General features: G+C 41.1%; 1 protein-coding gene across 1 annotated transcript in view; it reads left to right on the plus strand.

Moving 5' to 3' along the window:
- Positions 1-571: 571 nt before the first annotated feature.
- Positions 572-19,103, plus strand: part of afg3l2 (AFG3-like AAA ATPase 2) — a 38,183-nt gene continuing 19,651 nt past the window's right edge. The window contains exons 1-5 of the mRNA XM_079651092.1: positions 572-842; positions 5,598-5,697; positions 7,714-7,782; positions 11,662-11,786; positions 15,504-15,656. Coding sequence (XP_079507218.1) covers positions 774-842; positions 5,598-5,697; positions 7,714-7,782; positions 11,662-11,786; positions 15,504-15,656 — 516 coding nt within the window. The 5' untranslated portion in view covers positions 572-773. The remainder of the gene's footprint in view (positions 843-5,597; positions 5,698-7,713; positions 7,783-11,661; positions 11,787-15,503; positions 15,657-19,103) is intronic.

Consider the following 19,103-nt stretch of genomic DNA (forward strand, 5'->3'; position numbering starts at 1 on the left):
TATTATTCATTAGGAGAAAACATACCCATAGACTGTATAAACTTTGGGCTCTATGACATAGACTATAAACTACACCCATAGACTATATAAAGGGATATACTCATAGACTATATAAAAGGTTACACCCATAGACTATAGGGTTATACCAATAGACTATATAAAAGGTTATAGCCATAGACTATATAAAGGGTTATACCAATAGACTATATAAAAGGTTATACCCATAGACTATATAAAGGGTTATACCAATAGACTATATAAAAGGTTATACCCATAGACTATATAAAGGGTTATACCAATAAACTATATAAAAGGTTATAGCCATAGACTATATAAAGGGATATACTCATAGACTATATAAAAGGTTACACCCATAGACTATAGGGTTATACCAATAGACTATATAAAAGGTTATACCCATAGACTATATAAAGGGTTATACCAATAGACTATATAAAAGGTTATAGCCATAGACTATATAAAGGGTTATACCAATAGACTATATAAAAGGTTATAGCCATAGACTATATAAAGGGCTATACTCATAGACTATATAAACTAAAGGGCTATACCCAGCCATAGGGTTATTCACAGTTATACTCAGAGTAGCCTGTAGTGGGTGATCCACACTCCGGTACTGAAGGTGGCGGTAAACGCAATTTAAAGCTGGAGAAGAAGCATAAAGATGGCGCAGCAGGGAGATCAGGGAACATAAATAGTGACTTTGAGGCTGTTTACGGTGTGTTGTGTGTGTTCTGAGTGTGACAGAGAGGATGGCCCACCGCTGCCTGCTCTCCACCCGCTGCAGGAGCGCCTTCCTCCGGCTGCTGGCCTCCAGGAGGGTAGGTCAACACATGCTAACATGCTAACATGCTAACCGGGGAATCTGACAGAACGAGCCCGAAGAAACGCGCTGTGAGGTGGGCATCGTGTCCGGGTCACCCCGCTGAGGACCCTGGCTCTCAGGACTGCTTTCTGTCTCCCTGGGGATCTTTTAAAAGTTACTTTAAGACCTGTCTTTGAAATGTGGGGTCATTGTAGTGGTACTCCTGGTTGATGGTGCAGTGATGTAACCCTTTCTCTTTGGTTTCATAACTTGTTTTTATTTATGTTCATCACTCCTCCTGTGTCTGGTACCTCTCTTCTTTAGATCCTTCATCACAAGCTGTTTTCTCACAGCAGCATCTTGACACTCAGTCTTCAGGAATTAACAAATGATTTGTTTTTGGATAAAATACAAATAAACATTAAAAACGATATATACATATCCTCAGTAAGAAATATTCAGAGCAGTATGTAAACATTATAAAATATACAGAGTGTGTGTGTGTGTGTGTGTGTGTGTGTGTGTGTGTGTGTGTGTGTGTGTGTGTGTGTGTGTGTGTGTGTGTGTGTGTGGTGTTTCCCTTCCCTATACAATAGGCGGCAGATCTGGGGGGGGAAAAAACATTTGTGACCGTTGGGGCTCATCCTAATTTTCGGCCTTGATGTAACAATATTCATAATTAAGTAAATGTAACACCCTTTTCACCCCGGTTACACTTTTCATTTGCCCTGCACGATGGGCGCTGTAAGTGATGAAAGTGGGGGATCTTGGCTTATCAGGCGCCCGCAGCTCAAAGTGCGAGCGTGGGAGAGAGAGAGAGCGAGCGAGCGAGGGAGGGAGAGAGAGAGGGCGCACCGGTATCGGCGCTGTTGTTATTAGCATCTGGTGCTAGCTGCGCTAATGGATATAAGAAGTAGATGTTTCTACAACCAGGGTGGAGGAGAGCTCTCCTGTCAGACTGAGAGGCTCAGTGAGGTAAAGGACTGAGTGTTTAGATCAGGGGTGTCAAACTCATTTTAGCTCAGGGGCCACATGGAGGAAAATCTATTCCCAAGTGGGCCGGAGCGGTAAAATCATAGCATAATAACAAAAAAATGACGACAACTTCAGATTGTTTTCTTTGTTTAAGTTTAGTGAACTTTAGTGCAATAACAGTACAAGCACATTTAGACTTGGCGTATCAACAAAAAGCCATACAACAACATTAAGTCATATACTGGGAATGAACAAAATACAAAAACTCTTCTCAAATAACTAATTTGTCATTTTAACATATTAATCCTGTACTAACTCACCAAATGATTGAGACAAATTGAGGTAGAAACTTTTCAAGAGGGTTGAGTTACTTACTTCCTGCCTTGTAGGCTACATTACTTATTGATAAATAAAAGCTGTGCAATGCATGAACAATTTCAACAAACCTAACTTATGAACTGAAGTTACTGTCATTATTACAGTAAATCACACACTGTTCACTTTCTTTCAATCTGCACAGAAGACAATCATTTTTTAGATAACTATATCAGGGTGCAGTGTCTTATGCAGCATTTTAAGTTGGGTTACCCACTGTTGTTTTTGCTCCTGAAACCTGGCATCTTTTAGCTTTCACAAGTGCATCAATATCAGGGGTCAAAGCCTGAGTGGCAGCCAATTTCAGGATGTCATTTAAGTGCTTGTGCGTGAGCCTTGAGCGCAGCTTTGTTTTATTGATGCTCATTACAGAGAAAACTTGCTCACAAATATACGTGGTTCCAAACATGCACAACACTTTTGCAGCAAGGGCTGTCAAGTTGGGGTAACCTGGCAAAAGATACTGATAAAATGTGTCTAAGCCAGCTGCAGCAAATTTCCCCTTCAAATCTGAGTCACACTGCAAGTCTATTATTTCAAGTTGAATGTTGACGGGCAGATCAGAGGCATTCGCGGTGAATGGCGAGCAGAAAACTTTGAAGTCTTTCTCCAGTTCACCAAAAATCTGAAAGCGTTGCTCAAACTCCCGCAATAGTCCTATTAGTTTATCTTTGAACCGCTTCATGTCTGCGACATGTTGGGTATCGCACACATTTTTCAGACAAGGAAAGTGCGCTGCATCACCTCCCGCGAGCTGCGTCTCCCACAATGACAGCTTCAACTTGAACGCACATACGCTGTCATAATACTGCGTTACAACTTTGTTGCGCCCCTGCAGCATTGTGTTCAAGTTATTCAAGTGCTCTGTAACATCCACCATGAACGCAAGATCCTGCATCCATTCTTTGGACTTAAATTCTAACACTGGTCTGCCTTTTTGTTTCATGAATTGTTCAATTTCCTCTCGTAAATCAAAGAAACGCCTCAGCACAATGCCTCGGCTTAACCATCTTACCTCGGTGTGGTAAGGCAGGCCGTAGTTGTGGTCTTTATCTCTGAGAAGGTTGTCAAACTGACGGTGATTCAAGCCTCTTGATCGGATGAAATTAACAGTTTGGACGACCACCTTCATGACGTTATCCATCTTTAATGACTTGCAACACAATGCCTCCTGGTGCAAAATACAGTGAAAAGTCCAAAAATCACGTCCTCCATTTGCAGTCTGCACTTTTTCCCTGAATTTCGTCACAACACCTGCTTTTTTCCCGATCATTGAAGGCGCACCGTCTGTAGCCACGCTGACAGCGCGTGACCAGTCCACTCCGACTCTGTCCAGGGCACCCTCGAGTGTGTTGAAAATATCAGCCGCTGTCGTGGTATCCGTCATCGGCACCAACTCCACAAACTCCTCGGTTACGGTCAAAGTATCATCAACTCCGCGGATGAATATGGCCAGTTGCGCAACATCTGTAATGTCCGTGCTTTCATCAATTGCAACTGAAAACGCAATAAACGACTTAACTTTGCGCTTCAATTGGCTGTCCAAATCCTCCGAAAGATCAGAAATCCTGTGTGCAACTGTGTTTCTTGTCAGGCTGATATTTTCAAAAGCTTGACGCTTTTCAGGGCACACAATCTCTGCAGCTGTCAGCATGCATGTCTTCACAAATTCACCCTCGCTAAATGGTTTTGAAGCCACTGCAATTTCATTAGCAATAAGGTAGCTGGCTTTCACTGCAGCATCGCCGATTTCTCGGCTATGAGTAAACACAGACTGCTGTTTTTTCAGACCCGCCAGCAATTCCTTCACCTTTTCGCTTCTCTGTTTTCCTTTCAAGTTATCATATTTGTCGGCATGTTGAGTCTCATAGTGGCGACGAAGGTTATATTCTTTCAGCACTGAAACGTGCTGCGAACAAACCAAACACACGGGTTTCCCATTCACTTCCGTGAATAAATAGGAGGATGACCATTTTTCTTGGAAAACTCTGCACTCTGTGTCCACTTTTCTCTTTTTTGATAGCGACATTTTGGGGAGTGAGGAAGCCAAGCACGATAGACTGTAAACACAGGATTACTTCCTCAGCCCCGTTATACATAGTTTGCTCGCTTCACATAATTGCTATTGCGACACCCAGTGGACACATTTAGAACAGCAGTTTCTTTCATTGAAAAATTGCAGCTCTTTTTATTTTTTATACTTTCCAAAATCATCTCGCGGGCCGGATTAAACTTGTTCACGGGCCTGATCCGGCCCGCGGGCCGTACGTTTGACACCCCTGGTTTAGATCATTAGTTAATTTTAGTCTAAGTCAGACCCGGCGTCATGGGCGGGCCCCATGGGGCTGTTTTAATCAGGGCTGAATACAGCATTTTAATTGTTTTATGATTATGTTTATTGTTGTTATTTGTAGGGCTTTGTCCTAATATTTATTTTTGTTTTTATTTTTGCTCGCGAGACTGGTTTTTCACTGGGTCGTGTGGGGTTTTGAGTGAGATGCGGCACAGCAGCCTGTCAGTTTACTCTTGCTAGGTTAGTTTGGCTGTTATCATTTATATTTATCTGCAACAATGGATATCAGGAAGTGGTTCATGAAAGGAATATGGAAACTCAGCGCCAGATGCAGGCACATTAGAATAAATCAGTTACCAACGAGCTAGCAAGCCAGCCAGGGACAAGGGAGGCTGGCAATCAATTATATTTTGAAGAGAAATTGACTCTCAAGCCGGCTCTCTCACAAACTGCTCTGTGCCCAAGCAGACCGCTGCACACGCTCTCTGCCTCGCTCAATCTCTCTCTCTCTCCCTTCCTCTCCATCGCTCAATCTCTCTCCACCTCTCCACCCTGTGTGCGCTCAGATTTGCCTGCGTGCTGCCCAAGTTGGCAAAGCGTTACAAATGTGCCACAAAGCCAACCAATGGATGTAGCCTATAAGACCGCCAACAGCCTTATGGCAACCTAGAACCCCTATTGTTTCCGTAACAACAATTCACAAGCGTCTCCCCCCCCCGTTGACAAATCTCGAGCGTTCATGTTCAATGTTCATACAATACTGAATATATTTGAAGCCATTTTTACATATATTGTCTATGTCAATAAGTTTCTGTTTTTGTAATGTCTTTGTCTTTTGTAGAGACTTTTCATTTATTCTTTATAAAATCTCGCCTAGGGCAGCAAATTGTCTAGAACCGGCCCTGGTGCTAGGCCTCAAGAGCCTTTCTTGTGCTGACACATAGAAACAAATTGGCGGGGCGCACTTCGCACACACTAAAAAAATCCACGCGCTCCGCGCTCACATGATGCTGGGCCCACGTGCCTTAGCACCGCTGCTATCACTCCATCCTGGGGGAAACACTGCTGTGTGTCCAGAAGAACTATAGGTGTGTGTCCTGTGTAACACGTCCACTTCCTGTGTGTCAGGTGACCTGCTGGCCGGCGGGGGGGCAGCTGGAGAGGGGGCGGGGCCTGCTGAGTGACATGCTGGGGGAGAACCTCCGTCTGAGCTCCAGACCTCCCAAAGGTAAGAGGGGGGGAGGGGGTCTACAGGTGAGAGAGGAACAGGGGGGGGGGGTACCGGTGTGAGAGGAACAGAGGCTGGGGTACAGGTGTGAGAGGAACAGGGGGTGGGGGGTCTACAGGTGAGAGGAACAGGGGGAGCTACAGGTGAGAGAGGAACAGGGGGGGGGTCTACAGGTGAGAGGAACAGAGGGGGCTACAGGTGAGAGAGGAACAGGGGGAGCTACAGGTGAGAGAGGAACAGGAGGGGCTACAGGTGAGAGAGGAACAGGGGGGGTCTACAGGTGAGAGGAACAGAGGGAGCTACTGGTGAGAGAGGAACAGGGGGGGGGTCTACAGGTGAGAGAGGAACAGAGGGGGCTACAGGTGAGAGAGGAACAAGGGGGGCTTCAGATGAGAGAGGAACAGGGGGGGCTATAGGTGAGAGGATTGGGGGGGGTCTACAGGTGTGTCTACAGGTGTGTGCGGAATAGGGGGGGTCTACAGCTGTGTCTACAGGTGTGAGGAATGGGGGGAGCTACAGGTGAGAGAGGAACAGGGGGGGGGTCTACAGGTGAGAGAGGAACAAGGGGGGCTTCAGATGAGAGAGGAACAGGGGGGGCTACAGGTGAAAGGATTGGGGGGGGTCTACAGGTGTGTCTACAGATGTGTGCGGAATAGGGGGGGTCTACAGGTGTGTCTACAGGTGTGAGGAATGGGGGGAGCTACAGGTGAGAGAGGAACAGGGGGGGGTCTACAGGTGAGAGAGGAACAGGGGGGGGGGTCTACAGGTGAGAGAGGAACAAGGGGGGCTTCAGATGAGAGAGGAACAGGGGGGGCTACAGGTGAGAGGATTGGGGGGGTTCTACAGGTGTGTCTACAGGTGTGTGTGGAATAGGGGGGGTCTACAGGTGTGTCTACAGGTGTGAGGAATGGGGGGTCTACAGGTGTGCCTACAGGTGTGTGCGGAATGGGGGGGTCTACAGGTGTGTCTACAGGTGTGTGAGGAATGGGGGGGGGGGGGTCTACAGGTGTGCCTACAGGTGTGTGAGGAATGGGGGGTCTACAGGTGAGAGAGGAACAGGGGGGTCTACAGGTGTGTGCGGAATGGGGGGCGTCTACAGGTGTGTGAGGAATGGGGGGCGTCTACAGGTGTGTCTACAGGTGTGTCAGAAATGGGGGGGGGTCTACAGGTCTGCCTACAGGTGTGTGAGGAATGGGGGGTCTACAGGTGAGAGAGGAACAGGGGGGTCTACAGGTGAGAGAGGAACAGGGGGGCTACAGGTGTGTCTACAGGTGTGTGAGGAATGGGGGGGGTCTACAGGTGTGTCTACAGGTGTGTGAGGAATGGGGGGTCTACAGGTGAGATAGGAACGGGGGGGGCTACAGGTGTGTCTACAGGTGTGAGAGGAACAGGGGGGGTGTACAGGTGTGTCTACAGGTGTGTGCGGAATTTGGGGTCTACAGGTGTGTCTACAGGTGTGTGAGGAATGGGGGATGTCTACAGGTGTGTCTACAGGTGTGTGAGGAATGGGGGGTCTACAGGTGATAGAGGAACGGGGGGGCTACAGGTGTGTCTACAGGTGTGAGGAACGGGGGTCTAAAGGTGTGTCTACAGGTGTGTGCGGAATGGGGGCGGTCTACAGGTGTGTCTACAGGTGTGTGAGGAATGGGGGGTCTACAGGTGAGAGAGGAACAGGGGGGTCTACAGGTGAAAGAGGAACGGGGGGTTACAGGTGTGTCTACAGGTGTGTGAGGAATGGGGGGTCTACAGGTGATAGAGGAACGGGGGGGCTACAGGTGTGTCTACAGGTGTGAGGAACGGGGGTCTAAAGGTGTGTCTACAGGTGTGTGCGGAATGGGGGCGGTCTACAGGTGTGTCTACAGGTGTGTGAGGAATGGGGGGTCTACAGGTCAGAGAGGAACAGGGGGGGTCTACAGGTGAAAGAGGAACGGGGGGGTTACAGGTGTGTCTACAGGTGTGTGAGGAATGGGGGGTCCACGTGGGATGAAATACAAATATGTGTTTTTTGCTTTTTAGGTTTCGAGAAATATTTTCCAGAAAGTCAGAAAACTCCGAAAAACACTGAAGCAGAAGCAGAGACCAAAGGTAGAGACATTTAGAGACATATAGAGACATATCATACAGAGACATATACAGTAGAGACATATAGAGACATATCATACAGAGACATATACAGTAGAGACATAGAGAGACACATAGAGACATATAGAGACATATCATATAGAGACATATACAATAGAGACATATACAGTAGAGACATAGAGAGACACATAGAGACATATAGAGACATATCATAGAGAGACATATACAATAGAGACATATCATACAGAGACATATACAGTAGAGACATATAGAGACATATCATACAGAGACATATACAGTAGAGACATAGAGAGACATATCAAAGAGAGACATATACAGTAGAGACATATAGAGACATATCATACAGAGACATATACAGTAGAGACATATAGAGACATATCATACAGAGACATATACAGTAGAGACATATAGAGACATATCATACAGAGACATATACAGTAGAGACATATAGAGACATATCATACAGAGACATATACAGTAGAGACATAGAGAGACACATAGAGACATATAGAGACATATCATATAGAGACATATACAGTAGAGACATATAGAGACATACACATAGAGACATATCATACAGAGACATATACAGTAGAGACGTATAGAGACATATCATACAGAGACATATACAGTAGAGACATAGAGAGACATATCATACAGAGACATATACAGTAGAGACATAGAGAGACACATATAGACATATAGAGACATATCATATAGAGACATATACAGTAGAGACATATAGAGACATATACAGTAGAGACGTATAGAGACATATCATACAGAGACATATACAGTAGAGACATATAGAGACATACACATAGAGACATATCATACAGAGACATATACAGTAGAGACATATAGAGACATATCATACAGAGACATATACAGTAGAGACATAGAGAGACATATAGAGACATATCATATAGAGACATATACAGTAGAGACATATAGAGACATACATATAGAGACATATCATACAGAGACATATACAGTAGAGACATATAGAGACATATCATACAGAGACATATAGAGACATATCATACAGAGACATATACAGTAGAGACATATAGAGACATATCATACAGAGACATATACAGTAGAGACATATAGAGACATATCATATAGAGACATATACAGTAGAGACATATAGAGACATACACATAGAGACATATCATACAGAGACATATACAGTAGAGACATATCATACAGAGACATATACAGTAGAGACATAGAGAGACACATCATACAGAGACATATACAGTAGAGACATAGAGAGACACATAGAGACATATAGAGACATATACAGTAGAGACATATAGAGACATATCATACAGAGACATATACAGTAGAGACATATAGAGACATATCATACAGAGACATATACAGTAGAGACATATAGAGACATATCATACAGAGACATATACAGTAGAGACATAGAGAGACACATAGAGACATATAGAGACATATCATACAGAAACATTTAGAGACATATACAGTAGAGACATATAGAGACATATCATACAGAGACATATACAGTAGAGACATATAGAGACATATCATACAGAGACATATACAGTAGAGACATAGAGAAACACATCATACAGAGACATATACAGTAGAGACATAGAGAAACACATCATACAGAGACATATACAGTAGAGACATAGAGAGACACATAGAGACATATAGAGACATATCATATAGAGACATACAGAGACATATAGAGACATATCATATAGAGACATATCATATAGAGACATACAGAGACATATAGGGACATATACAGTAGAGACATATAGAGACATATCATACAGAGACATATACAGTAGAGACATAGAGAGACACATAGACATATAGACATATCATACAGAGACATATAGAGACATATAGAGACATATCATATAGAGACATATCATATAGAGACATACAGAGACATATAGGGACATATACAGTAGAGACATATAGAGACATATCATACAGAGACATATACAGTAGAGACATAGAGAGACACATAGACATATAGACATATCATACAGAGACATATAGAGACATATAGAGACATATCATATAGAGACATATCATATAGAGACATACAGAGACATATAGGGACATATAGGGACATATCATAAAGAGACGTATGGAGACATATAGAGACATATCATATAGAGACATACAGAGACATATAGGGACATATAGGGACATATCATAAAGAGACGTATGGAGACATATAGAGACATATCATATAGAGACATATCGAGACATACAGAGACATATAGGGACATATCATAAAGAGACGTATGGAGACATATAGAGACATATCATATAGAGACATACAGAGACATATAGAGACATATTATATAGAGACATATAGACATATAGAGACATATCATATAGAGACATATAGAGACATATCATATAGAGACATACAGAGACATATCATATAGAGACATACAGAGACATATAGAGACATATCATATAGACATATAGAGACATATTATATAGAGACATATAGAGACATATCATATAGAGACATACAGAGACATATAGAGACATATTATATATAGACATATAGAGACATATCATATAGAGACATATAGGGACATATCATAAAGAGACGTATGGAGACATATAGAGACATATCATATAGAGACATATCATATAGAGACATATAGAGACATATCATATAGAGACATATAGAGACATATCATATAGAGACATATCATATAGAGACATATAGAGACATATCATATAGAGACATATCATATAGAGACATATAGAGACATATCATATAGAGACATATAGAGACATATCATATAGAGACATATAGGGACATATAGGGACATATCATAAAGAGACGTATGGAGACATATAGAGACATATCATATAGAGACATACAGAGACATATAGAGACATATTATATAGAGACATATAGAGACATATCATATAAAGACATATCATATAGAGACATATCGAGACATACAGAGACATATAGGGACATATCATAAAGAGACGTATGGAGACATATAGAGACATATCATATAGAGACATATAGAGACATATCATATAGAGACATAACATTTAGAGACATATAGACATATCATATAGAGACATAACATTTAGAGACATAGAGACATATCATATAGAGACATATCATATAGAGACATATAGAGACATATCATATAGAGACATATCATATAGAGACATAGAGAGACATATCATACAGAGACATATCATATAGAGACATAGAGAGACATATCATATAGAGACATATCATATAGAGACATACAGGGACATACAGTATATACATATCACATAGAGACATATCATATAGAGACATATAGTATATACATATCATATAGAGACATATCATATAGAGACATATAGTATATACATATCACATAGAGACATATCATATAGAGACATATAGAGACATATCATATAGAGACATATAGTATATACATATCACATAGAGACATATCATATAGAGACATAATATAGAGATATACTTTACATATCATATAGACATAGAGAGATAGAGACATACAGTATATACATATCACATAGAGACATACAGAGACATACAGTATATACATATCACATAGAGACATAGACATATAGAGACATACAGAGACATACAGAGACATATCATATAGACATATAGAGACATATATAGAGACATACAGAGACATATAGAGACATACAGAGATATATAGAGACATATCATATAGAGACATATAGAGACATATAGAGACATACAGAGACATATAGAGACATACGGAGACATATAGAGACATATCATATCGAGAGATATAGAGGCTTTTACAGACTGTCTAACCTGATGGATTATTCTGTTCTCAGACGCCAAACCTGCCAACGATCAGGGAGGAGGAGGAAGTGGAGGAGGAAGAGGAGGAGGAGGAAGAGGAGGAGGAAAGCAAGGAGGTGGGAGGGATGACTCCCACTGGTACACCCGCCTGCAGAAGGTCAGTGTGTGTTTCATAGCTTCTCTTTCAGACACCAGAAACACTGAAGGCAGCATCTTTCTGGTCCCTGAAGGCAGCATCTCTCTGCTCCCTGAAGGCAGCATCTCTCTGCTCCCTGAAGGCAGCATCTCTCTGCTCCCTGAAGGCAGCATCTATCTGCTCCCTGAAGGCAGCATCTCTCTGCTCCCTGAAGGCAGCATCTCTCTGCTCCCTGAAGGCAGCATCTCTCTGCTCCAATAGAATTCCTCAATGGGATTTAATCAGATGTTGGGAACAATAATCTGAGTCAAACAAACGTTTATAATTGTTACACGTTTAGATCAAGCGGCAAACTCTGGGGAAGAGCCGGGACGCCAATGCGGAAGTGCCTCAAACTGCAGTTCATCTAGTGGCCAGTAGGAGCAGTCAGCAGAAGGGAGCAATTTCCATAGACCCCAATGTTAAAATGCCCAACTTTAGAGCAGATATAAACATGTTTACATCGTGGTTCAAAAAACCATATTCTCTGTATAGTTAGGTCCCCCCTTCATGAATATGGATTGGGGGGGGGTGCATTTTTTCTCAACTCATCTGTTTAATTAATATTAAGCCTTAAAGCTTTTGCAAAAATTAGGGCGTGGTCACTTTGATGGACATGTACATGCCTCACTGTCAGCTAACAGCAACTTGTCCACTCTGCTAGGCTACAACCATAGAGGCTACAACGTTAGTTAACGCGTTTACTGACATGTTTATTAACGTGCTTACTGACGTGCTAACTGACGTGCTTATTAACGTGCTAACTGACGTGCTTATTAACGCGTTTACTGACGTGTTTATTAACGTGCTTACTGACGTGTTTATTAACGTGCTTACTGACGTGCTAACTGACGTGTTTATTAACGTGCTTACTGACGTGCTAACTGACGTGTTTATTAACGTGTTTACTGACGTGTTTATTAACGTGCTTACTGACGTGCTAACTGATGTGTTTGTTAACGTGTTTACTAACGTGCTTACTGACGTGCTAACTGACGTGTTTATTAACGTGCTTACTGGCGTGTTTCTTAACGTGCTTACTGACGTGTTTACTGACGTGCTAACTGACGTTTATTAACGTGCTTACTCACGTGCTTACTGACGTGCTAACTGACGTGTTTATTAACGTGCTTACTGACGGATTTATTAACGTGCTTACTGACGTGTTTATTAACGTGCTTACTAACGTGTTTATTAACGTGCTTACTGACGTGTTTACTGACGTGCCTACTGATGTGCTAACTGACGTGTTTATTAACGTGCTTACTGACGTGTTTATTAGCGTGTTTACTGACGTGCTAACTGACGTGTTTATTAACGTATTTACTGACGTGCTTACTGACGTGTTTATTAACGTGCTTACTGTCGTGCTAACTGACGTGTTTATTAACGTGCTTACTGACGTGTTTATTAACGTGCTTACTGACGTGTTTATTAACGTGCTTACTGACGTGTTTATTAACGTGCTTACTAACGTGTTTATTAACGTGCTTACTGACGTGTTTACTGACGTGCCTACTGATGTGCTAACTGACGTGTTTATTAACGTGCTTACTGACGTGTTTATTAGCGTGTTTACTGACGTGCTAACTGACGTGTTTATTAACGTGCTTACTGACGTGCTAACTGACGTGTTTATTAACGTATTTACTGACGTGCTTACTGACGTGTTTATTAACGTGCTTACTGACGTGCTAACTGACGTGTTTATTAACGTATTTACTGACGTGCTTACTGACGTGTTTATTAACGTGCTTACTGTCGTGCTAACTGACGTGTTTATTAACGTGCTTACTGACGTGTTTATTAACGTGCTTACTGACGTGTTTATTAACGTGCTAACTGACGTGTTTATTAACGTGTTTACTGACGTGTTTATTAACGTTCTTACTGACGTGCTAACTGACGTGTTTATTAACGTTCTTACTGATGTGCTTTCTGACGTGTTTATTAACGTGTTTATTAACGTGCTAACTGACGTGTTTATTAACGTTTTTACTGACGTGCTAACTGACGCGTTTACTGACGTTCTTACTGACGTGTTTATTAACGTGTTTACTGACGTGCTAACTGACTTGTTTATTAACGTGCTTACTGACGTGCTAACTGACGTGTTTATTAACGTTTTTACTGAAGTGCTAATTAACGTGCTAACTGACGTGTTTATTAACGTGTTTACTGACGTGCTAACTGACGTGTTTATTAACGTGCTAACTGACATGTTTATTAACGTGTTTATTTACGGGTCTAATTAACGTGCTTAATGACGTGCTAACTGACGTGTTTATTAACGCGTTTACTGACGTGCTAACTGACGTGTTTACTGACGTGCTTACTGACGTGTTTACTGATGTGCTAACTGACGTGTTTACTGACGTGCTAACTGACGTGTTTACTGACATACTTACTGACGTGTTTACTGACGTGTTTACTGACGTGTTTACTGACGTGATAACTGACGTGTTTACTGACGTGCTTACTGACGTGCTTATTAACGTGCTTACTGACGTGCTAACTGACGTGTTTATTAAGGTGTTTATTAAGGTGTTTACTGACGTGTTTACTGACGTGCTTATTAACGTGTTTATTAACGTACTTACTGACGTGTTTACTGACGTGCTTATTAACGTGTTTATTAACGTGTTTACTGACGTGCTTATTAACGTGTTTACGGACGTGCTAACTGACGTGTTTACTAGGGGTGCACCGAATGGGAAATTCTTGGCCGAAAACGATACCGAAAATAGGAAACAGTTGGCCGAAAACCGAATGCCGAAAGGCCGAAAATGATTAATAGAAATATATATATATATATATATATATTGTATACATTTTTTACCAATGTTGTTCAGCTACCTGATTATGGAAAAAGACATGATTATGGTAAAACTTAACTTAAATAATAATCACTATTATGGGTCCATAAAACATTTATTCAGCACTTCTGAATGCATACAGTACATTAATTCCAAGTCAAGTGCATTTTCTTTTCTCTGTAGGATAACTACAACAAAGTGCTTTCAGGACAAAGCCAAGGTGCTTTAAAACTGCATAAACATCTAGGCCAGTAGGCCTACAACAAACTAGTGTAGATAAAGACTGTAACAGCCAGGCCTTCAACAACAACAAATGCACCTATAAGTTTGGTAAGCTAACGTGTTGTTGTGATGACGTAATAAAAACGCGGCGACAAGCACGGCGCGCGACCATGCTCGCGGCTGGCTCACAGCCAACATGTCTGCCGCTTGGAGATATTTAAAAATATCAGAGAGAGAGGTGCGGATTGCGATTTGTAAAACGTGTTCAGCTGACATTTCTCGAGGGGGTGTAACTGCAAAGACTTTCACCACTTCGGGATTACTCCACCACTTGAAATCAAAACACCCGGACAAATATGCGGAGTAAGATCAACGTAACCCTGTTCTCTGACATTCTGTGATATTTTTTCGGTGCTAAAACCCTTTCGGCCGAAAGCCGAAATGGCCTTTTTAACAATTTTCGGCCGATAATTTTCGGTGGCCGAATATTCGGTGCATCCCTAGTGTTTACTGACGTGTTTATTAACGTCTTTATTAACTTGTTTACTGACGTGTTTATTAACGTGTTTACTGACATGTTTATTAGCGTGTTTATTAACGTGTTTAGTGACGTGTTTACTGATGTGTTTATTAATGTGCTTACTGACGCCGTGTGTTTCAGGGCGATGTTCCCTGGGACGATAAGGAGTTCAGGATGTACTTCCTGAGCGGAGCGGCCTTCTGGACAACTATCTTTTATTTCATCTTCTTCAGAGATGGAGGGCGGGAGGTCACCTGGAAAGACTTTGTCAACAACTTCCTGTCCAAAGGAGTGGTGAGACTTCCTCTATGTGATGAGTTCATGTAACGTTAGTCGAGTTTATTTTCTATCTCTAGTGAGATCTTATTTTGTTTATCTGTGTGTTCTCAACACAAGTTAATTATCAGCATTCCAACTATCTGTTATTCAAAATCTTGATTCCGCCCGTTATTTTGCCGGCCTTCTCCTCCCGCATTGAACATCGCAGAAACTCTGTTCGAACATCAAAACGTTCAGCTCAGTCGGGAATCGATTGCTAGTACTTTTATCATTCATAACTTTCATAATTCCAGAGATACATCCCATTTTCACTTCAATGGAGAAATTCTTCAGACTTCAACAAATCTTCATGCGACTTCAACTGCTAACTGTTCTTTCATACTTTCACTCAGAAACCTCATTCCAACTTTAAAATGTTACACATCTTTCTGACATTATTCGTGTTAAACAACTTTTAAATCTGATTCTTACTTTTAGAGATATTAAACATTGTTCAGACCTTGGTACAGAGGCCTTCTTCGGATTTTAACATTAACTAGAGTGCGTGATGTCACAGCTAGAGGGTAGGAAATCTTGAAATTTGCCTTCATATTTTTTTTTAAAACTGCCATAATTCCCAAACCCTACATTCCTGAGACATAATTTTTCATGATAAACGTAGGAAAACATCTCGTAGCTTGAAAAATGACAAACAATTAAGCAAAAAATAATTAACCAAAATGCCTCTTGTCAAAGTGACAAAAACGTTCAACATTCCTCCATTAAACCCCATTGTAATTTCAGGCTGATATTTCCTCACGGCAGCAGCCGCACACCTTTAGTTAATCTTCCAAAAAGGCCACACAAAAAGTACACAAAAAGCACACTTCAGATACTCAAGGTCCTTGATATACTTCACGCTTTGAAATTTTACCGATATCTGTTACGGTTCTTCCACGAAACGTTCACATGTAAGAGGTTTATCTCTCATTCAGAACAATGGAAACCTTTGATCTCTGCACACCTCGTTAGATCAAATATAAACACCTGTGTCGTGGAACACGATGTCATAACACACAGGTGTTCGTGTTTGAGCTAACGACGTGGTCACTGGACTTTAACAGACTGTCTGAGCCTATTATTTTCTGTCTGATGGAGACTTCATACTGACTTCAACATGTTCTACCTATTTTATACATTATTGGTGACACACAGCTGTCCTCGTTAGCTCAAATATAAACACCTGTGTAATGGAACACGATGATGTCATCACTCCAACTGACATGCTCAGAGCAGCAGACTTCAGATAAAGGTTAATGGTCCTGCCCTCAACAGCTCTAACCCAATTATGGGGTGTCATCATATGCCGTTTCCATGGAAAACGGCATATATCGCCATAAAAGACGATGTCGCTATACATTAACTCCTATGAAAATGTTCAAAAAGTGCTCAAACTTCACATGTGTGCTAATAGTCCAGCCGTGAAGACATCTACGGGACAGTTTTGAGATTTCTTCAAATGCCTTTGCTATGGCAACACAATGCTCGCCATGAAACACGGTTTTCTCATAACTTCAGTGAAAATGCTCCAAATGGCCCAAAACTTCACAGGTTTGGTAACGATGCAGCCATCAACGCATCTAAGCGTATTATGGGATGTCATCAACTGCCGTTGGCGTGGCGACAGATCATTCACCATCAAGTAGCTGGTATCAGTTTTGTTTACCACCAATCACGGAAGTATTGTGTATAGAAAGTATTGAGTTATATTTCTCGCGCTACCTGACATCCATGAAGGCAACATGACATAACATAACAACATACAACAACATAACTACTCTTTGGAAAGCCCCGCCCCCTAAGCAACACCAGGGCCAAAAGTTTGAAAGCGGAAAAAAAAGATCTGAAAGCGGGAAAAAAAGATCTGAAAGTGAAAAACGATCTTAAGGTGAAAAGCAATGTGAAACCTGAAAAAACAAGATTTGAAACTGAAAAAATAATTGTTTTGAAAACGAAAAATCTGCAACTGAAAAAAAATAAGGATTAAAATATCAAAATATGTATAAAAGTGAAATCTGAAAATAAATATTTTATTCAAAAAAATTGCTGAACTGAATCAAAATAATATTCAACCTGAAAAATCATTTCAAATACTTATTTTTATTTTGAATACATCAGTGTATTTTTCAAAGTTCAGGATAAAAACTTGAACTTTCAAATAAATTGTATTTTTTTGGAATGATCAAAACTTATGACCCGGAAATAGCTTCATACATGAACCCCTAAGCTCCACCTACTTAATTAGCATAATGTTAAAAACAGTGAAATATTAACTTAAATTTCAAATTTTTGTTTTTCAACTTAAACTTAGTATACAGCATCGGTGGAGGGTCAGACACATTACCGTAGAAAATGACCATGTTCAGTCGATAAATATGGCCGTCATTAATCTAACCATGTTCGCAAAAAGGCGGGGCTTAGAAAGAAATGCTCATAGCTCATCAACAATGTATCCAAATAGCACACTTTGGTGGATAGGTTCAGTCTGTATTGGGGAATAGGCACACAAAGGTATTTTCATTTTGGACTATGGGGGGCGCCAAAAACATGACAAATGTATAACTCAAGAAAAGATGGACAAAATAATATATATATTTTTTAGACATACTCTGGAGGTGAGTATGAACTTTATATTTAAAGTGTTGCAATGAATGACGAATGTGGGCGTGGCCTGCGTTTTTTCATGGATTTTAAGCACATTTTTGCTAATTCCTCAAAGGAAAACGATGGAAAAAATTCCAATCCAGGACAATTTAAGCGCATATCCAATGTGATGCTACATTTGAAAGGAATAGTCGTTCGCTCGAACAGCGAGCTCGTAGGCTAAAAAGTAAATTTTTTGACCATTTATATGTCAGATAAGCTACTTATACCTGCCTGTCTGCCTGGCACATCAACTCTCTCGCACACACGCACACACACATATAGACACACATATACACACACACCGCCTCTGCTGGCGGCAAATTCAATTACAACAGACACCTATACACTCCACAACACAAACCTACTCACTGTACAACACACACATACAGCTCCTAAAGCATATCATGTATATCAGGCTACAGCCCTTGTACATTTTATTATGTGAAGCACTATATGGTTTCATGAAAAATATTTACTGTTTACTTGTAGATATCTACTAAAGCATACAAATAAAGCGTGTAATGTAGGCCCGTTACATATATTATTGCTGTTCTCACTGTAAACATCGCACCTGAATGAAAGCAGTTGTATTAAAAAAAAAAATAGCCTAACATCCAGGGGAGATGTGATTAATGAGTAAACAAACGGTAAAGGGCAGAAAGTCTGATGCACATTTGATTATCTTACATAACGTAAAATCACAACGGGGGCAGTTTGCAGAGCTGTGCTTCGTTGACATAAGTCCAGCCATGCGTCACGCATCTTTTAAACATCACT

This window comes from Notothenia rossii (assembly GCF_949606895.1).
Source record: "Notothenia rossii genome assembly, chromosome: 9".
NCBI lineage: Eukaryota > Metazoa > Chordata > Actinopteri > Perciformes > Nototheniidae > Notothenia > Notothenia rossii.